The sequence below is a fragment of the Neopsephotus bourkii genome, unplaced genomic scaffold, assembly GCF_033783945.1.
Source record: "Neopsephotus bourkii isolate Nb327-2 ecotype Australia unplaced genomic scaffold, CSIRO-AGI_Nbou_v1 NB_318, whole genome shotgun sequence".
Classification (NCBI taxonomy): domain Eukaryota; kingdom Metazoa; phylum Chordata; class Aves; order Psittaciformes; family Psittacidae; genus Neopsephotus; species Neopsephotus bourkii.
The window spans coordinates 6,413,994-6,435,648 of record NW_026900826.1 but is presented as its reverse complement, the minus strand read 5'-3'; the positions used below and the strand labels follow the sequence as shown (position 1 = coordinate 6,435,648).

Genomic DNA, 21,655 nt, shown 5'->3' with positions numbered 1-21,655 from the left:
AAAGTTTTGTTTGTGTCTGTCCTCTTTTTATGTTCAAATCTCTGAATCAGGGACTTCAATTCCAGAATCCCAGCATGCTTCAGGTTACATGCTGTTCTTTTACAGGTCTTCCTCAGTAACATGAACTGTGATACTAACTTACATTGTCTCTCACATTCCAAGCAAGCTTATGTGTAAAATGCACTTCTAAGCATGTACAGTGCTTAGAACGCTTTCATTCAGTGTCTCCTTGAACACTGAAAACTTGCAGTGTCATCAATGCATTATATCATTACAGAACAGACCCCCCCCCATTTAGAAGTATCAAAAGGTGTTAATTATACAAAACAGAATCATAGTTTAAAAAAGCCAAGTAAAATCAGAAGCAAATTAAAAACTTGAAAGCATCAGTGGTGTATACACTTACATGAAAACTATGTGACAGGAAATATGATTATTAAAGACATTATGACACCTGTATTTGTTGAATGATTGATTCAGATGTTCCTCAGCAGAAGGGCTTCCTTCTTGGTCACTCATCTGACAGGTTTCGTGCAGCTCCATCTCTGATACAGCCCTCAGCTTTGTTTGCTCTGATGATGCTGGGAAATGTCTATGCATATGGTCTGGATAACAATAAAGAAATTTCTCTAACAGCTGATACATAGTTCAAAATAACACCAACAGTTTAATGTAATTCTGAATTTGATACTGCATTTGGGTGAGTGGCTATTTTAGATAAACATAATTTCTGTTGTACCTTTCATAGATAAAGTTCTTTCCATATTAATATTTCCAATAGACTTGTGGCCAGACGATTTATAGGAATTTTGGAAATAAACCTGAAGTTCTTACTCCATATAAACCCCAAGTGTGGCCACTTAAGAACTGATTTCTTACTGTGTTACATGGGCAAGTAACAACCAAATGACAAAAGAGTTCAAACTAGTATGAAAACAACTGTGTGCAAGTGACAGTACATCATTCTCTGGCCCTATTTCACTAGTACAGTTTATAGTTTTTGCAGTGAACTACATTAATCCAGAGACTAAGCGACCTCTTGGAGTCATGCTTTATTGCCAGCACCTGTCAAATGATTCTTTCTGTAGGGCATGAAGACAATGGAAACATCTGCCAAAACAGGCAGGTCCAGAAAACAGAAACTGGACCCTGCTGTATATGCAGCTGATCAATAATGGGGATTGATTCTATTCTGTATGCTCAGTTAGCTGCCAGGAAGAGCCTCTCTAACAAGTACAGTGGACAGGATGGCACACAACTGCTGTTAGGTGGTCTATTGAAGCCACATAGCACAGACATAGCAACTTCTCATCATGCATCTAGACAGCATTCCCTTGTGATTCCTTTCTCCTATCAATTGCTTTTATAGGGTAGAGAAAAAAATAACAGAAATCTGAACAAATGATCAATGCTCTTTTTCATCCTACCTTTCTGTGTACCTTGTAACAGGGTTTATCAAAATCAATCTATAAAAATCTGAAATGCATGAAAATCCACAATGTGTAATCCATTTAATTGAATTAGCAATATATGCATACGTGAATTTAAACAGATTATGGCCATGAATTAATGTGAATATATAGCATATGTTTTTCTTTGCCTGCTATCCAATATACTTTTGTTAGCAATAACGAATTCTAAAACTAGCTTTGCCCATTTGATATATGCTACTGGGGGAGGGGAAGGAGGAAAGATTTTAATAGTGGCTGAGCTAACGCAGCCCAAGGCAATTTTCTGCCTACACAAGCCACAGACAGAATGGATTGGGGACACTGTTCAAACAGTATCCTTTACTCTTTTGGAAATATGCACCACTGGCTTTCTTATTTTTTCTCTGTATCTACTATGATGTTGTCAGGGAGACAGAGTCCTTGATTTGACCCAAATGCCAAGGCCATCACCCTTTATAACAGTACAACCCCCAAAACCCTCTACCAACCATTTAAAGACTTAAATCTGTTCTGTGACAGGCCTCTGCATGAAACGTTAGGTGCTACAGAACAAAAAATCTCTCTGTGCTGTCTCTGCAAGGAATTCAGAGGAAGCCCAAACTTTATTCCAAAATGTGTGTTCCAAAAGACCTTGCTTTATAATGTAATCAGTTGAATTTGTATTTGTATGCTCTTTTAAAAATATGATAGGGTAAAGAGGCCCTAAGTAGACTTTTCATAATGTAGCTGTCCATGAACTAAATTATACATGTATTAAAATCCCCAACAACATTTGTGGACCTCCTTTGATTTTCTTGTGCCATAAAACCGTGCTGTAAATGGATCATAAAAAGATGCACTAAATGGGCATCTGTTTATAAGTAGATTATGGTAAAATATCTGTTGCCTTCTCAAGTAGTTGGATCTCTGTCAGTTTTAAAAGTAACTGGGTTTTCAAGAGAGGGCACAGACTGCATATATTTTTAAGGTAAACATGGGTTTAGATTTTAGTTGTTTAATTTATTAAAATCCTTACAGTACTCAGCCTCACTGAGTTCTTTGTGTAAATAGTTGTAATACTAAGGTGTCTAAACCTGTTACTTAACGGACTGGTAAGAGACATGACTATTTGATTAAATTCTAACAGGACATTCTGTATATAACAACCTTGCAGTTGTTGCTAAGAAAACTCTAGCTCACTTGAAAGACTCAAATTTGGAATATAACAAATAGTAAAAATAGGTCACTACGATATAATTGTAAACACTCTGCACAATTTTTTTCACATTGTATTTTCTAATATCTAGTAAAACATTATTTATTAAGTATGAACAGTGCCTAATGTCCAAATAACATTCTGCTTTACTGTAATTGTATTGTTATTTAGTAATGCGATCCTTTTCATGCAGTTGTTTACAGATAGGTATAGTAAATAATGTGACTTACAAGAAGACTGTGAAAGGGATCAATTACCGAGACAACTACGCCTATAGAACTTCTCAATCTATTTTTAAATATTTCAAAAATGGGGGAGAAAGTAAAAGATCGGTGTCACATTTCCGAGCTAAGCATTATCAGAAGTACTTAGGAATCCTTTTCTTTATCCTGACTCTTACTCATTAGTAGCAGCAATGTTAATATACAGTATCTTGCTACCAGTTTAAACATTTAAAGTATGACAATAATATGTATTTGTTTAATGAATTTTCCTTCCCATTATTTTCTTTTCTATAACAAAAAAAACACAAAGACAGCAAATAACTCTCTCTTGTTTAGTGCAAGAGAGAAAGTAAACACTAATTATAGCAAATAACTATTAGTGTAAAAGGATTCCAAGACATTACTAATATATACTTAAGCATTTCAGAGCAGTAACCTTACCTTCATAGCCAAGGAGAAAGCATGTCAGCAAGTTAGGACAGACCTCCTCCAAAATGGAACAAAAAGCAGAGAAAGCACTTGGGCCTTTTAAAGAGAGTTTATCGAAAAAATACTCCGTTCTCTTCTTGTAGCTTTCCTGAGACCAAATGTCTTTGTATTCCTCCAAGGAAAAGACTCTCTTGTAAACCAAATATGACAGCACTTTGTTCACATCCAGCTCATCCAGTATTTTCTCTCTCTGCTTGCTTGGGATTTCAGAAAGCCACTTACTCCTGTTTTCATTTTCTCTTTTCATAGATTTTGTGCAGTTATAAAACCAAGATTTGGCTGTTCTTCCAAACATTTTTATATTTAAAAAAAAAATAGAAAATTCTACTTCTGCATTTATTGTGCAGTAGTCAGTATGCAAAGTAAACATAATGTGGATGGATAGAATGCAAATACATACTGCTGTCTGTAATTATTGTAATTCTAATGGAATAAGAAGGCCTACACACAAATTACAAAGAAATCTAGCTCAATGCCTGCAGACTCCTAAGAGGATTACATTATACTAATTAGCCCTTCACAACTGTTAACAGCTTCTGAACCGTAATGATGAGACTGAGAATTGCTTAGTTACTGTTACTTTTTAATTCTGTAACTGCTCTTCAAAGATATCCCTTTGAAAAAATAATTTGTTCAACGAGACAGCTGATCAAACTGGAATAATCTGTGCAAGCTGGTACATGATATAAGATGAAGTGTCTTCTGTACACTTTAATTTTGTATTCCTCAGAGGCCATACCCAAACCACAGTCTAAATCTCCTCCACTTCTTATTCTTTCATAAAATATTTGCTTTACAAAGCAATGGATTTATGCATTCAGAAAGCACATTTCTATAAATATTTTGTAATCCTATATGCAAAAGGTAAATAAAAGGTTACAGAGTATGACCTTTTTTTGTGAAGTATGCTACATTTTTGCATATCTGGATCTTTAAGATGTGTCAAAGCAAAATAAACCACCATATAGCGTCCATTTAGTGAACCAGGTTTAACAGTGGAGATTACGGCAATCCTAGTGGAGGTGTTCTGCCACTCATGATCATTCATTGAGGATCACACATTACATAACCTCCCTTATGCAAATGCTACTTAATACAGGGACTTTTTGGTCTTGTTTTCATATTTTCAGTCAAAATAAGTTCCCTGTATAGAAAAGGTATAAGTACTTCCTGCCTCCCTCTTCTCCTTCTCCTGTTTCTTAGTCTATTTCTTCTGTTTTCATTACTTCTAAAGCATCCATGGTCTCACTCGTGTGGCTTCATCTGCAGTTTTCTTAAGGGTACTTTACCTTTTATACAGCAAAAAAATATTTTGACAACCTTTTAGGAAAACAAGTTTTATCATATTTTCAGTCCTTATAATCTTAGCATGCAAGCACTGTATCATTCTATCAGGCTGCTTCTGTTTCTGAAATTTCAAGTATTTGTTAGTCAGCATTAAGTTAACCATTGGCCATATAATAATTTCGGTATTTCATTGTGTATAACACCATCTGAACAATTAACTAGCCAGGCTTCACAGAACTGGAAGCATTGCCTGTCACCTTGGGGCTGTTTTAGATATAATAAGCCTTGTATGTAACACAGTATCTGGAGTAAGGACGAGTGGAATTATTTGTTATTTTAAGCCACATTAGTGGTCCCAGTTTAAAATGTTATGGATTATTGACCATAGTAGTGGGATTCTTGTGCTGCTTCTGTAATCGTCTTTGATCTGCTCAGGTAGAGCTACCTGTGTATTGCAAGGCATCACACACCACATGAAAGATGACCTTGGGGGAAGATAGCTTGTGAAAGGCATCTGCTATATATCGTAACTATTAGTCAGGTAGCTCAGCTAAACAAAGGTAATATGCAGTAGGCAGAGAAAGGAGCCAACCTATATGAAAGGGCTAGCACATCCAGGCAACCTTTAAATGTAAAGACTCCTTTATAAGCCTGATTCTAAAGATTCTCTGATTTTTGAACTTCCATAGGGGTAGTACAAATACTCCCTCCCACATTCTTTCCATGTTTCCAATGAAACCTCATGCCTGCCTCCCCACCCCCCAAACTGCGTTCTACTTTTGAGATAGAAGGGAAAAGATCCTGTTAAAGCCTAGTACTCCACACAAGTTAGACAGCATCTTCTGCCTTCTCAGTCACTCTAACTTCTGATGGTAAGTTTTTCCACTACTTCAGTAAATGCTACAGCAAGGCCAGAATTACAGGGTTGGGGCTCATAAGACAGTGCCCAAAGATGAGAGGACATAACCTGAATACGGTTATGGGTACAAACTGGAACACAAGAGGTTCCACTTAAACTTGAGGAGAAACTTCTTCTCAGTGAGGGTGACAGAACACTGGAACAGGCTGCCCAGGGAGGTTGTGGAGTCTCCTTCTCTGGAGACATTCAAAACCCGCCTGGACACGTTTCTGTGTAACCTTATCTAGGTGTTCCTGCTCCGGCAGGGGGATTGGACTAGATGATCTTTTGAGGTCCCTCCCAATCTCTAACATACTGTGATACTGTGAATACGTTTCTCAGGGTTTAACCTCAAAACTAGACCTGTGGGGTGTTCTGATAACAGACTGTCATCAGTGTCCTAAATGGAGTAATAAATTCTACACAATGTCAGATTAATAACGATTTTTTTTAAAGGAAGCTATAGAGTATGTCCTATTTTTATGTATGTTCATAGCAGTTCTGCCCATGACAGTCTATCCTCAAACAAAAGAGACCTATAGTAAAGTGATAGTCACAGGTGTTGCCAAGTTGCATCTCTTTAGAAAAGGAGCAAAGAATTGGTTCAAATGAAAAATGCAAATTGAAAAAACCGACTCATGCACGAGTTGTGAATACTGACACTTCTCAACTGCTCAGCCGTCACGAGCACCACAGCACAGAGAGCTACAAAACGCTATTTGCCCGCTTAGAGGCACGGACAACGACACCAATAACCACCCCTGCCAAGCCCCAGGAGTTCCCACTAAGCCAGTGCGCGGACAGTTCCGGAAAGGAGGGGGCCGGGCCTGGCGGCTTCGGGGCGGGGCGGAGGATGGGGCGGAGCGGCAGAGCTGGGGGCGGTGCCGAGCACGTTCCGCCGTAGAGGGGCGGAGCGAGTGCGGTGCTGCCGCGGGAAGATGGCGGCGGCGGCGGCTGCTGAGGTGGTGTCTCTGCGCCTGTCGCGGCAGGAGCAGGAGCTGCTCTGGCTGACGGCGGAGGTCGCCCAGCTGAAGGGGCAGGAGGCGCCGGACTGTCCCGCGGCCTGCAGCCCCGAGCTGCAGCGGCTGAGGGCCGAGAACGAGAAGCTGCGCTACCGCCTCTTGCACCTGCGCCGCAGTCTGGCGGCCGAGCTGGGCAGGGTAGCGCCGGCGGAGCCCCCGGCCGGAGGCGAGGTAGCAACCGGGGTGCGGACACCCGCGGGGCCCTCCTCAGGACCTGCCGGGGAGGATGGCGGCCTGGCGGGGGCGAGCGCCCGCGTCGCTCTGGGGCTGCCCAGGCCTCTCCGGGGAGCCGGGGTCCAACAGGGGCTCACGGGGCGAAGCTCCAAGCCCCAGCCCACGGCGGTCGCAGGCCTGCCTCGTGTCTCTGCACTCCTCGTGTGCCCGGAGCGCTCGGCAGCGCTGCTCCCAATAGCCCTCCCTTTGCCCAGAGGTGGTGTACATTAGACCGCCGAAACTTGTGCTTGTGACTCCCTAGGCTGTTTTAATCGCCCTGGGTCTCACTGGGAAGAGTTTGCCAGCGGTGGCTGTAGTCGTAAAATTGTGGAGATCGTGTTGGGAAGATTCTGCTTGGTGAGCAGCATTGCCATGCCTGCTGAACATCAAAAGGATGCAGTTCAGATGTGTTATGAGAAGTCTTTCATCTGTATTAAGGGCATGTCTTGGTTGTAGTTACCTTTTAGCCCAATATTACCTGATTTGTTTTGTTTCTGGGCAAAGTCTTAACGATACAGGGGTATGCTTAATATTATCACTGTTTTCAGAAAGTCTCCGGTGCAAGTCCAACTGTTGTGGTGACTCAAACTAAAGAGGAAAAGAAAAAAGAAGCTGTGAACCTACATCAGAATGATGTAAGTGATTATTTTATACAGCATAACAGAAGAAGGACTGTTGTTTGGCTAGATTCAGAAAAAAGTGCTGAAATCTGGAATACTTTTGTTATGTTTTGAAATCTCAGATTTTGGGAAGAAGGCTTGCTATAGTGTGCATGTAGAAAAAAAGAGCTTCATCTTGCATGTAATTAGTAGACTTACTTATACGTTCTTATATCTCTACTTTTTATGTCATAAAATGATTTGGGCTATTGAGAAATAAGGGTCAGGGTACTGTGGTTCCTGAAGAGAGTGGCAGCTCCTGAATAGGTAAACAGTGTTCATGATGACTGAAGGCAGATGTTGGCAACACTAGCTGTAGTTCAGTAGATGTTAATAGTTAGCCTGATGCCAGGCTAAAGGAAACTTCCCATCAACTATCTTATTTGAATCTGATGCTTTGAATGAACTGGCAGAAGTGAGGGCTTGTTGGAGTTACCCAAGTTTCTCAGGAATGTCAGTCGAATACAAGTTCTGGGACAGGAATACAGGCTGCTTTATAAAGTCAAACTCACAAAGCCATTTAGGCCCAGATTGCTGAAGATGCAGTGGAGAATTGGAAAGCCATTATAAAATAGCAAGTTGGAGGGGACTATCCTGTGTATAATTATTTATGAAATGCTTTACTGCATGGTAGTGTAAATTCTGGTACAGTTAAATCTGGTCTCAGTTGGAATCTCTAGGGATGAATGAACACTGAATAGTTGTCTTCTATTTCTTTTACAGCTACATACATGTATGATTTAATTTCTTTGTTACAGCTACAGCGTGAGCGAAGCTTCATAGAAGACAGACTGAAGCTTTACGAAGCACTGAAAAAAGAACATGATGCTTTGCTAGCTTACAGAGTGGCCAACCAAAGCAAACCTATCAAAATTACTCTGACAGATGGAAAGGTGGCTGAAGGGGAATCCTGGAAAACGACACCATATCAGTTAGCTGTAGGAATTAGGTAACCTGCAGATTCAAGGAGCTGCACTTTTGCAGTGATACATCTGTTACAATCAGTAGTTTCTACTGTGTTGCATAAAATATATATGCCATGGTCAGTGAACGGTGAGTCTCTTAAGCTGCTTTATTTGGAAAGCATTGAAACTTAATGCAGAAGAAGCAGCTGGATGAAGTCCTTGATCTGAGTGATACTTGAAGTTATGTGCTGGGATCATAATGCTTGCTTCCATTTAAAAAATGTAACAATCAGTGAGACTGCTAGGAATGAGTACAGACATCTGTTTTTTTTTTTTTGTGAATTACCAGATAATGGTAGAAACTGTTGTTAGTTTTTCCTCCAGGACTGAAAACCACTGAATGAAACTTTCAGACCTTACGGGTCTATACTATAAAAGTAGGAAGACCACAGAAACAAAAATTCGAGGTCTTTAGATGCTATGAGATGTGAGTGGGGTGGCATGGGGTTTAGAAAACTAAGCACTTTTGCAAATCTGAACCTAAATATTTGGTCTTGTGTTATTTGTGGTTTTTAGTCAAGCGATGGCTGCAGATGCAGTCATAGCGAAAGTGAATGGTGAACTGTGGGACCTGGATCGTCCACTGGAGGGAGATTGTACTCTGGAGCTGCTTATGTTTGATAATGAAGAAGCAAAAGCTGTGAGTAAACGCTTGATTGAAGGGTGAAATTGATTGCAGCATTATAGTTTTTAAATCCTGAATTAAGAATAAAAAATCCTCAAACTATTCAAGTAATCTATTTGTCATGATTTGACAAAGATTAGATACTAAGTACCTACAATCTGTAAGTGAATAAAATCTTGGTGCTCCTTTCTTCCCTTTTACATAAAAAAGTTACTTCTCAAACAAGACCCATAGCAAATTTCTGTATTTGTATGCTAACTTGAAATAGTCTGATGTGTTCTAAGAAACGTTCTGTGGTTTGACTCGCTGTGTTTGAAGATCAGATACTGAAAGAAACAGTGAGGCTGGCTTACAGGTTTTTAAAAATTTCCCAGTATCAGAGTAGAGTCATAAGTGAAATCTACACTTCCTTGGCCTAGCACTGTTCATTAAAAACTTATGCAAGCATATTTTAGTCCGTTAAACTATCAATATACTTTGTGACACATCCAAGTTTGGGGTTTTTTAATAGATTCAGTCTTAAACCCGTGTTTGTCTTTACTCACTAGGATTAGACTTAATTTTATCATAGAATTATTCATGCTTGTTTGAGGCATTTCAGGAGACCGTAAAGGCTTTATCTTGCAACAGTGACTACAAAGTGGCCTGAATTAATAGGGACTTGGGACATAAGAGTGGTGTTGATCTACTGGGTTGTTGGTTCCCCTCTCCTGACATTTCAGGTAATGTGGTTTACAGTCCAATTGATAAATGTACTGTATTTGAACAATGGTAACTAATCGGCTACATTGCTTTAGATGTGGTTAGTACTGCATAGGCTTTTAACTGGCTGGAAACGAACTAATAAATGAACAAGGTACAAGTACTAAGGTGACAGAATTGTGCTGAGATATAATCTTTCAGTCTGAAATACATTGAGGCTTTATTGCTACGTTTGCCATTATATTAGCCATTTAGCATACTTCAAAATGAAAACAGGAAATGGTTACACTCTCTCAGAATTCAAAAAACATTAATTCCAGTGTATAACCCATCTGCAGATATACCCCTCTTTTTTCTTTTTAGTTACACAATGTCAGTGACCCCGTCACTTGCTCACCTGACTTTATTTGTAGGTTTATTGGCATTCAAGTGCTCATATTCTTGGAGAGGCCATGGAAGATTATTTTGGGGGCTGCTTATGCTATGGACCACCAATTGAGAATGGATTTTATTATGACATGTATATTGAAGATAGGTAAAATTTCTTTAATTTTATACTTTAATACTGTGTATTGAAACTCTGTATTAGAATGATTTTTGTTCAGTCATGTTTCTGCATTTTAAAAGTAAAATTGTATATCTAGTATGGTTTTAAATTGACTGGTTAATCTGTGTGTACATACATATTGAGAGTGTGTGTATATTTAAGTTCAAGAGCAGTCTTCAGTAAGACTTGCGGCTGTTGAATGTGCTGTAAAAAATGTAGTGTCTTTAGGGAAACTGTCTGAAGTTCCAGGAGATAGAGGAGACAAGTTTCCATGAAGACTCAAGGGACTTTGGTTTCAAAGCGCCATAGTCACTTGTAGAAATAGCACGTATACACTTAAATCATATAGGCATTTACTACTTTTCTAATCCTTGTGTACAGTTCTGGTTTTTACTTGTTTATCTTTGTGTTGTCAGGGAGAGCACTGAATCTGCATCAGCTGATAACTAGGTCCAGCAGCTGGGATGAGCCTTTTTCTTTTTTTTTTTTTTTTTCTTCTTTTTTTCCTAAATCAGGTATACTTTGAGTTGCAGATCTTCCAGGCATTTAAATGTTCTGGGAGTGATGGCAGTGGGTTTGTTCATGGTGATGCCATTTGTGTTTCTGAGTTTAGTGTCTGAAAGCACAGCTGATTGTAAGAAACAAGGAGAATACCGTGACAAATCACAAGAAGACATTCCATGTGTTTCAAATTAGACCGCTAGAAAGTGGTCATTTAAAAATGGGAATAACAAAATAACTAATTTATATTTCTTTGCCTGTGTCTTTTTTGTTTAGAGGTGTATCTAGTACCGAATTCCCACTGCTAGAGAACCGCTGTAAAAATATAATAAAAGAGAAGCAGCCTTTTGAAAGGCTGGAAGTCAAAAAGGAGATCCTCTTAGACATGTTTAAGGTGGGTCTTTAGAGCAGCTGTAATTCTGATACAGTGATCTTTTAGAATTAACTTACATAAAATATGGCATGTGACTGACTCATCAGAGTAGTACCTGTCTAGTAAAACAAAGAATAGCATCCTTTTTCCCACTCTTCATGTCCCTCTCAAGTGTCTAGGGCAGTAATAATAACTTTTCGTTACTACACACAAACACCTCAAGTTCAGTGAGATGACGAAGAAATTAGTATACAAAAGGCATATATTCATTCAGGTTCACTTGCAGAGACAAGTCAGGAAGGATGCTTTTATACAGTGAATATTGCCAGTCTTGCTGTACTTTTAACTGCCTTTCAGAATACTTTGAGGCTATCAGCTAATAATCACAACACTTAACACATCCACAGGAAAATGGTATTTTTGTCTCTTTCCTCTCTTGTTTTCTAACTCTTCTAGAACGATATTGAAGTTTTGCTTATGTATACGTGATCGTATGATTTTTAGTTACATCTTTTACTGTTGCATTTGCATTATTAATAATTTTAAAATATAAATTTGAAATACAATTTTTTAGGCATTTTATTGATATTTCTGACTTTTGATGTTTCTTCACACAGTATAACAAGTTCAAGTGTCGTATCCTTCATGAGAAGGTGAACACAGCAACTACTACAGTATACAGGTAAGAAAATTAAAAGGTACAAAATATTTCTGTTCTTAGGTATATTTTGTTTAAATTGAGAGAATAATTTTTTGTGGGGGTTTTTTGGTGGTGTTTTTTCTTGAATTTGCAGTGTTGCAAATATATACTTAATGGTGGCTTTGAATATGTTAAGCATTAACTTGTTTGCCATTAGTGATGCATTTAAAAATGCTGAAGTGTTTTGAAATAAACATTTTTCTTTTCTTGTGGTGTATAGATGTGGTCCACTGATTGATCTCTGCAGGGGTCCACATGTGAGACACACAGGAAAAATCAAGGCCCTTAAAATACTAAAGGTAGGTTTAAAACAACTGTGCATTAAAACTTAAGTAAACTATGGGTCAGGTTTTGATTTATTCATGAATTTATTTCTCCTGAAGTGGTAATGCTAAAATCCTTTGGATTGTTTCTTTGCTTATTCTGAAAATAGCCCTTCATTTCTTTCCCAGCTTCTATTGAACGACAGGCTTTCATCTGCTTCCAAGGTTTACTGACCTTGGAATGACCATCACAATACTACATCACTGAAAGTTAATAGTGTCTTTTTTGTTGGAGTATTGGTACAGTATCATGTATGCTTAGGCTATAATGAAGAGCACTGCAAAAGTACTCAAACTAGGAGTAACTAGATAAGGTGTGGAACCAATTATACTATGCACAGGGGACAAGTGCAGTGTGTAAGCTAATGTATCAGTACTGTGCTAGTATCTCCAGCCAACACTACACTTAGTAGTACAATGGCCTACCTCATGTGAACATTCATCATAGTTGATTTTGCAGATTCTTAACTCAAGTTTATGGAACTCTGAGTTCCAGGGATTGTGTTAGTTTGAAAACAGCTAGCATTCAGCTGACACATTGAGTTAGTTTCATTTTGTCTTTCCTGTTTTCCTACTGCATTATGTTTTCAGTATAAACAATTCCTGCTTTTTTTGAAGATATAATGAGAGATCATAAAACACACCATGACTTAAAACAAGGTACCTAAGTATAATAAAAATGTGACTTCACCGGTCACTTCAGTTTGTCTTAGTATGCTGACTAAAAGGCAATGCAAGAATCTTTGTATTATCAACAAATGATGGATGACTGCATATAATTCTTTTCCCACAGAGGCTGGGGATGGGGGGGTGGAATCACAACATTTGAATGCATTAGTGCTTATTCCTCCTTTCCCTGAGATTATATAACTGAAAGTATGGGATTTGTACATCAGAATTCTTCTACGTATTGGGAAGGAAAATCTGACATGGAAACTCTGCAGAGAATATATGGAATATCTTTTCCTGATAACAAAATGATGAAGGAATGGGAGAAATTCCAAGAAGAAGCCAGAAACCGGGATCATAGGAAAATTGGAAAGGTACAGTATTTCATGGTCTACTTCTCTTTTATGCTTCTGTAGTAGAACTAATTCTTCTTTGTTGTTTTTCTTTGTTTGTTTTTCCAAATTTAATTCTACAAACTCGTCACTTGCATACAAATGTTTACAGTGGGAGGAAGTAATGGGGTAGTCTCTTGCTTTAGGAAAGTGTGTCTTGAACATTTTTGTGTAGAATCTTTTCAGATCCTACCTAAGCCACTGTATTTTGCATAGAAGAGAGAAATTATTGGAAATTGTTTAAATAGTATGGTTCTGTCATTCTTTATTATAGGCATAAATAATGTAGTAGCTGTGTGTTTATACATGCAGTACTTGAGATGTCATGGATAGCATTCCTGTATTCCTCTACTAGATTAAAATGAACAGAGTTAATCTTATTTGAGTGTAAGTCGGAAGACTTTGGATTGACACAAGGATTATGACCCAGTATCTGTTCTGTTAGCATGCGGTCTCCTAATTGTTGTGACCTTTGCTATGATTTTGTAGAGAGGGCGGATTTACGGGGGGGTATTTAAGAGAAAAGCAGCTTTGTGAGTGTTTAAGCACAATGGACAGTACAGGTGAATTATTTGAATAACTTGTGCGTGAAGGTTGGCATCATTGGCCAAGAAGATGCAGGCATGAATTTCTCACTGCTTGCTGGCAGAAGATTACTTCTGTGCCTTTTCAAAACCAAATTGCCTAGTACCTATCAAACAATTTATGTAGTGTTTATGTATCCAGTATCTATGATGCTGTTGTGGCTTAAGCCCAGCCAGTAGCTCAGAACCATGCAGCCCTCACTCTCCACCTGTTTCCTTCACCCCCTGCTGCTGGAGGGATTGGAAGGAGAAAGTCCGTGATCAAAGTAAGCATTACTTAGCAACAAGCAAAAGCATCTGTGTATTATCAGCAGTGTTCTCAGGCTAAAGTTGAAAACACAGAACTGCACCAGCTACTAAGAAGGAGAAAAATAACTGGTACAGCTGAACCCAGGACAGATGCTGACAAGGCTGTGGTTCTCTAAAGGTGTATCACAGCCACACCACTGAGCTGCCGGTTTTGAGACTCAATTCTATTAAAGAATGACCTGCTCACAAGCTTAAGCCATCAACCTTCAGATATGATAATTATATATTTAACTGCTTTGGTTACTGTGATTGGTCAAGGCTTCAGGATTTTGAGGAAAACTCTTAAGTATATTTACACAGTGTCAAATGGAATTCCACTGTTACTACAAACTTCTGAGAGTAAGAACTAGATATAAATTAGCTACTGTTGTTTAGAACTTGTAAACCTGGAAATCATCTTCCTGCTGTAATATTTCATCTCTGTGAACAGTGTTGACGTGTGAAGTAGTCATGTTCTGCAGTTCCATCTGAAGTGGTGTTACAGCATTCTGATTTTACTTTACCTAGGAGCAAGAACTCTTCTTCTTTCATGATTTGAGTCCTGGAAGCTGCTTTTTCCTCCCCAGAGGTGCCTTTCTCTATAATACACTTGTGGATTTCATAAGAGTGAGTATATACTAATGTAACTCCTAACAAGCTTAATATCAGTTGTTGATCTGAGGTGGTAGGCCGTTCTTAGCACTGAATTATCCACAGAAATAGAAATGTCTGTATATATAAAAATGTACCAGATTTTCACTATGGCTATAGAGACCTAACCTTTTTGAAAATACGGCAGAATAAAGCTGCTTTTTCCAGTTTTGCAAAACCTACGTGTAGGAGTCCTTTAGCCTTCCCAGTAAATCACCATCATAAGAACATGATTAAAGAGAATAAGGCTTTTGCTTGTCAAAATATCTATCAACTTTTAAATGTTAAACTTGTTTTATAGGATGAATATTGGAGGCGTAATTTTACTGAAGTTGTATCTCCAAACATCTTCAACAGTAAGCTCTGGGAAGCTTCAGGACACTGGCAACACTACAGTGAAAATATGTTCTCTTTTGAGATTGAGAAGGAAACTTTTGCCCTTAAACCAATGAATTGTCCAGGACATTGGTTTGTACTCTGAACTGAAAAACTTATTTTACTATACTTATCTTTTGTGGGCCTGAGGTGAAATGATGTTACCATGTATGTTTACAACAGACTACTTAAGCAACTAGTGTGTCCAAAGAGATGCCATGACAGCATCCCAAAGAAGACCAGATGTAATTCTTGTAGGAGGATCTTTCAGTAGGTCTGCACTAAGTGAGCTAGGTTTATGCATGTTAATAACATTCTGTACTACTAAGCAAACACAAATTGTGTTCAGTAGAGATAAGCATCAATTTTGGTATAGCAAAAGAAGGTAGAGATGAAGCAATCTTGATACTCTCTGAGTTTTTTCTAGGTGGTCTTTAGCAGTACATTTCAAGTGCTGCACTTTCTCTGTTTGCCTGCCTTTTAGGATGCAGACAACCTAAATGAATACGTACTTTAAAATTAATTACTGCGTGTGCTGATCTTCTTTTAGTTTCTGTGTCATCTTAAATCTTCTATGAGAAGGATAAAGGAAGGTTCTTTTGTTTTCCTTCTAGCTTGATGTTTGCCCATCGTCCACGATCCTGGAGGGAAATGCCTCTTAGACTTGCAGATTTTGGAGTTCTTCATCGAAATGAACTCTCTGGGACTTTAAGTGGCTTGACTCGTGTAAGGCGCTTCCAACAGGATGATGCTCACATCTTTTGCACAATAGAACAGGTAAAAAAACAAATAAGCCCGAACCAAACCAATCCCCTAAAATTAACCAGGCCTGTCCCATTACCAGTCATCAAAAAGATTGCAAACGTTTCCCCTCCCAGTGCAAACCATCATTAAACAAGAAAAAAATCCCTAAAGCATTTTAACTCAAACTTCTTCTGTTGTGTTGCTTTGCAGCATAATACTGCTTTTGATGGTTCATTTTGTGGGGTTTTTTGGTTTCTGGCTAGGTTTAGGTGGTTCCTTCTTACTTATCTTAGCCATAGTTCTTAACATTCTGCAATATTGCTGAAATCAGTAGCCTGTTGAACTTCTGTTACAAGTTTCTGAAATAGCAATGCCATAATTTTGTGTTATTTGTATCAAAACAAACAATGTTCTTTGAGGGATGTTATTGATTGTGAATTGCGTAGTAAGATTCACTGCATAGAAGTTGTCCCTTTAGAAAAATTCATGGGGCACCTAAATCCCGAAAGTGAAAATTTTCTGCATCTCCCCATGCAAAGAGAATAAGTTGTCGACCACATTTTGTTTTCTGTAGTGATGCTGAATAAATGCTTTGTTTTGTCAATAATGCTGTAACTTTAGTAGAACTGTGTGAATAAATTGATGTACACTTGTCAGGTCTGACTCGTGCAGTTTGGCTCCAGAAACCCAGGCTTCACAAGACCATTACTTTTCTTCCTATGCTTTTAAGCCACACCAGCCTCAGTTCTTTCCTCACCCATTGCCTAGATGTGGGTTTGTAGGATGTAGTTTTGTGTTGTTGGGTTTTTCTTTCCTTTTTAATTGTTTTTGTTTGTTTAATGGACCCATATTCTGATGATGAGGAATTCAGTAAATCCAATAATGTTTTTAAGTAAAAAAATTAACTAATATATTCTGTTTATGTTTAAGATTGAAGAAGAAATTAAGAGCTGTCTTGATTTCTTGAAGTCAGTGTATGCTGTCTTTGGTTTTACCTTTCAACTGCATCTTTCTACAAGACCAGAAAATTATCTAGGAGAGTTAGAGATCTGGAATCATGCAGAAAAGGTAATTCATTTAAAACCAAACCTTTCATATTTCTGTTTGCAGAGGTGGATATTCAACTAAGTTCTTTCATGTTGAATAGCAAAATAAGTGGAATTGCTTACATTGGGTGCTAAGCATTGTCCTTATTCAAAATGCTTATTGAAAAGTGTCACATTATATGCAAAGTTCCTGTATAAAATGAGAGCTTTCTGATTCTTACTTAGCCCCTTATTTTGAACTGATTATTTTTTATTAATTTTTTTTTTTTTTCTGATTAATCACATTTGTACAAAGAACTACTTTTATTTCAGGATTATTTATTATAAATGAGTAATTTCTTGACCATTAGGAGTCATGTTGCGTGTATTTCTGTATTTCAGAGGTGGATACTTTGACTTGTAGCAATAAAAGGCCTTGCCATACCTTTTATAAATTATTCTCTTTTGTTTTTGTGTGTGTGATTAGCAACTTCAAAACAGCTTGAATAATTTTGGAGAGCAATGGAGTTTGAATCCAGGAGATGGAGCATTTTATGGTCCTAAGGTTGGTGAATCAGCATTTTAATACAACTTTGAGATGGGTAATAATAGAGACACAATGCAGGCAGAGTATATGTAGTAACTGTGTTATTTTGCTTCACAGATTGATATTAAAATCAAAGATGCTATTGGCAGGTACCATCAATGTGCTACTATCCAGCTTGACTTCCAACTACCCATTCGGTTTAATCTCACTTACGTTGGGTGAGTGGTTAAGCTAAATATCTTCATCTTTGAAATAATTAAACCCCCCAAAAGGATAGTTTCATTATCTGTAATTCTCATTTAACTGACATGTACTGATGCTTTGTTGCTCACGTAACAAATGATGAGCCTGTACAGCAGCAGCCTGATGAGGAGGGAGAACATCCCTGGTTAGTAGAGGACTCAGTCATGAAAATGAAGGTACTTCCTCAATGTAATGGTAGGTCACTTTAAATGTAAATGCTGTCGATTGCAGGAAAATTTCCTGATCTGTGTTGTCTGCCAGATCTGAAGACAACTGATCGTATATAATGCTAAAGGAGACTCGCTGAGTCAGTTTTCACTTTGAGCCTTGTCACTGTGTCTCCTTTGAAGACATTGCTTAGAAATTCTAACATGTCTTAAGGAGCTAGTATGTTTGTAATTAAGTATTCCATTCTTTTTGATCAGATTAAGTTCACTTTGAGGAACAAAAACCAGTTTTTAATGAAAATCTCACTTTGGCTTCTAGCTAGGAAGAGGCATATTTATCCTCTGAGTGACTTAACCTTAGTCCCATATTGACTTGAACACTCATTTTCTGGGTTGTTTTTCTTGATATATTTGATGTTGCCTATTATAAAGAGTTAGATGAGAAAGATAAAATAAGAATAATTGTTTTTTTGGTCCTGCTCTATCTTCTACATTAGATGTTTCAGCTCTTTGGTAGGTGATAATACTGTTATGAACAGCAGCCAGGTTTTTAATCACAGGATTGTAATTTAAGGAAAGACATCAACAGTAAGATCAGGTAAAATCATGTGCAACCAAATAAAAGCAAGACATAGCGGAAAAATAAGAGCCAAGAACATAAATATTAAAATGCCCAGATGGATCTGAGTCAGTTGAGTGTCTTTTCAAAGTGTTTCTGCTGATGCCATTAGCTATAGGCATGGCTATTTTAAGTCACTGGATCATTCAGTATTCCTTTAAAAGCTCAGGTGATTGAAATTGTATTTTTAATAAAAACACTAGATTTCGTGTAAGTAAAAGTTACTGTATTTTGTCTTTCCATGAAAAGTAGAATCAGAAATGTTAGCAGGATTATCTCTGTGTGAGCTGAGAGATTTTTGGTTTTTAACTTAATTCTTTTTTCAGTAAGGATGGCGATGATAAGAAAAGACCAGTGATTATTCACAGAGCTATTTTGGGATCCGTGGAGAGAATGATAGCTATTCTAGCAGAAAATTATGGAGGAAAATGGTATGTGGCACAAATACACTTCTAAGAGATGTTTAGCACCGTATTAAGTAGAGATCCTCCATTATGCCCCATATATTATAATGCAAAATAATATTCCTAGAATTGTCTCAAAATGAGTAGGTAAGATTACAAGAAAGGAAGTTTAATTTTATGGTCCAAGTTGCATGGTATCCTTTTATTGATCGTTCATTAACAGAAATTCAATTCATGAGGCTGCAGGAAAAAACATACAATAAAGCAGGAATAAGAATTGTAATTGAATGTATGTGTACTGCATTATTCTTGTTCCTTTCTTCTGAAAGATAATGGCATTGTACTGGGAAGATGTTAGACATACGTAAAGGTGTAAAGCAATCACAAATGCAGACATGAATTAGTTCTAATATGTGAAATATTTTTTTAACTTGTAAGATGTATTGTTTCATCTTGAATGAACTCTGAAGGCATTTCTTCATGAATGTATTGAAAGTATTAAGGCAAAGGTAATTTTTACTTTTAGCCACCTACCTGACCACGTTTCACTATAAAATTATATAAAAAACCTAGAAATCATATGGAAAAATCAAGTTCTGTTGGAAGTTCTGAATTCAGCTGGGAAGTAAACAGAAGTTCTGTGTATGTTGTTTTACTGGAGTCAATCTGTTTACTATTTTATGTGAACTTGAAAAGAGGAAGGTAACCTATTTTTCAAGACCCTTAGCTAACATAAATATTTTTATAAAGTAAAGAAATTGTTGTTAGGAAAGTGACTGGATAATAATGCAAATGTAACATGCATACTGATTTCATATTTTTCTTGTCCTGCTTGCCAGGCCGTTCTGGCTGTCTCCACGGCAGGTCATGGTTGTGCCTGTGGGACCTAGTTCTGAAGAATATGCACAGCAGGTGAGAGTAGGGCCTTCCTTTTTATAGTAGCAAGCAGTTTTTAATAGCTAGGACAAATAATGTTTGTCCTAGAAAAAAGAATGAATGCTGTAATAATTTCAGAGATTTATTGGGGGGGGTGGTGTGTGTGTGTGTGTGTGTGTGTAAATCTTTCCATTTAGTCTAAAATTTGTGTAAGCCTGAGATAGCCTTATGTAACTTTCAAGTGTGTTGGGTTGTGTAACTATGTACATACTTGAGCAGTTATTAGAGAAGAAAACATTCTGGATGACAAACCTTGTATACTGTTTCATTACAGAATTATCTGCTTAGAGGCAGAGCTGATTTCTTCCATTTCCCAGCATGTATACTGTTGACTACATTATATTTGACCATGGTTGGGTTTACCTCTTTCTCCTGCTTTTCCTTTAATGCAAGCAGAATTGGGTTTGTTCATTCTCTTCTTTTTTATTTCTCAGTGAGGAAACATTCCTGACATTGTGCAGTGTAGCTGTATGAGGAAATCAGCAAGTATTTGATATGGATGTTACCTTGTGTTGTATTCTAACTGGAGTCCTGCTAAGCCCTCAAGTGTGTGTGCAGTTTTCTTCCAATAACTTAATGGACTTACAGTGATTCACAAGAGCAAAATTATGCATATACACAAATTAATTATTGGAAGAGATCAGGGATTACAGCATATATAAATTTATGTTGTAGAATATATACTGTAATACTGAGTGTTTTGTTCTTTGGTTTTTTTAGGTTTGCAGTACATTTTTTGAAGCAGGATTTATGTCCGATGTGGATCTAGATCAAAGTTGCACATTAAACAAGAAAATCAGAAATGCCCAGCTGGCCCAGTATAACTTTATCTTGGGTAATTGCAGCACCACATTTCTGAGTACCATTTAAGTTTTAATGGCAGGCACAGAGTTTGCCTAGCCTCTCGTTTTGTAATGTAGGTAATCAGTTTTATATTGTTTGTGCTATGTCTTGCAGTGGTTGGAGAGAAGGAGAAAGCAAATAATGCTGTCAATGTGCGAACAAGAGACAACAAAGTTCATGGAGAGATTTCAGTATCTTCTGCTATTGAAAAACTCAAGAAATTAAAGAGTTCACGTATTCCAAATGCAGAAGAAGAATTCTGATGTTGCCATTTGGAAAAATAATTACTCGCTGCCCATGTGAAATGGTATTTCTTTCCTCCTGTACAGCAGTAATGCTTATTTGGGAATTTTCACTTAATGGATACGCAAAATAAACACGTGTAGCAATGTTGGTGCTCTAGGAACAGCATGAGAGGACAGATGGAACTGCCAACTCCTTTAACAGTTGCATGGGATTCCAGTCTGTACAAGCTGCAGAATGCTTAATTCTAACAGGCCTACACCTGTGCTAAAGTGTGCAGGGCTTGCTATGGAAATGAATCATGAGGAATGGGAGGCAGGGAGCTGCACTGGCTGCTGCTGTGACTGCTGATGTGACCTGGAAACCAAAGCTTGGCGGGTGCAGCAGGGGCGTTTTGGAGGTTTGTTTGTTTATTTTCCGAACTCCAGATTATATCAAATTTATTTGTGGAGGAGTGGCAGGGGAAATGGCTTGGTTCTTCCTGAATTCATGTTCACAGGCTCCAAGTACGTGAGTGTCAACGGGAAATGTGAGTGGTACAAGGCACTGACTGAGTTGGACTGATACTTGGTTCTTGTAAAGGTGATTGCCAAGAATGAAATTGAATTACCCACCCTCTCTGCGTGTGTGTGTGAAGTGTTTTATTTTTTCCAGTGTTCGTTTGCTGTTGATTTGTTTTTTTTTTTTTTTTCTAGAACAAGCAAACCTTTGAACAAACTGTAATACTTTGCTGTACGTGTTTGGGACACTG

General features: G+C 37.9%; 2 protein-coding genes across 3 annotated transcripts in view; one reads left to right on the top strand and one right to left on the bottom strand.

Moving 5' to 3' along the window:
• TJP1 (tight junction protein 1) overlaps positions 1–4,689 on the bottom strand; it is a 192,554-nt gene extending 187,865 nt beyond the window's left edge. Inside the window, exons 1-2 of one of the 2 annotated variants that reach the window (XM_061347543.1) lie at positions 3,312–4,689; positions 455–605 (exon numbers count right to left, since the gene is read on the bottom strand). In XM_061347543.1, the coding sequence (XP_061203527.1) occupies positions 455–605; positions 3,312–3,729 (569 nt within the window). In that variant the 5' untranslated portion in view covers positions 3,730–4,689. The remainder of the gene's footprint in view (positions 1–454; positions 606–3,311) is intronic. The other variant, XM_061347544.1, reaches the window with a different exon arrangement.
• A 1,718-nt stretch (positions 4,690–6,407) lies between these two features.
• Positions 6,408–21,239, top strand: TARS3 (threonyl-tRNA synthetase 3). Its single transcript, XM_061347533.1, has 19 exons — positions 6,408–6,737; positions 7,328–7,414; positions 8,197–8,387; positions 8,920–9,043; positions 10,144–10,265; positions 11,055–11,172; positions 11,769–11,833; positions 12,072–12,150; positions 13,071–13,217; positions 14,636–14,734; positions 15,060–15,226; positions 15,748–15,910; positions 16,808–16,945; positions 17,390–17,467; positions 17,567–17,667; positions 18,805–18,909; positions 19,722–19,794; positions 20,539–20,653; positions 20,776–21,239. The coding sequence occupies exons 1-19, from the start codon at positions 6,483–6,485 to the stop codon at positions 20,922–20,924; spliced, it is 2,376 nt and encodes a 791-aa protein (XP_061203517.1). The 5' UTR covers positions 6,408–6,482; the 3' UTR covers positions 20,925–21,239.
• Positions 21,240–21,655: the final 416 nt, after the last annotated feature.

Coding starts and splice junctions, on each gene's coding strand:
- TARS3 (XM_061347533.1), top strand. CDS start 6,483: ATGGCGGCGGCGGCGGCTGCTGAGGTGGTGTCTCTGCGCCTGTCGCGG. Junction 8,388..8,919: donor CAGTTAGCTGTAGGAATTAG/GTAACCTGCAGA, acceptor TGTGGTTTTTAG/TCAAGCGATGGCTGCAGATG. Junction 14,735..15,059: donor CACTTGTGGATTTCATAAGA/GTGAGTATATAC, acceptor CTTGTTTTATAG/GATGAATATTGGAGGCGTAA.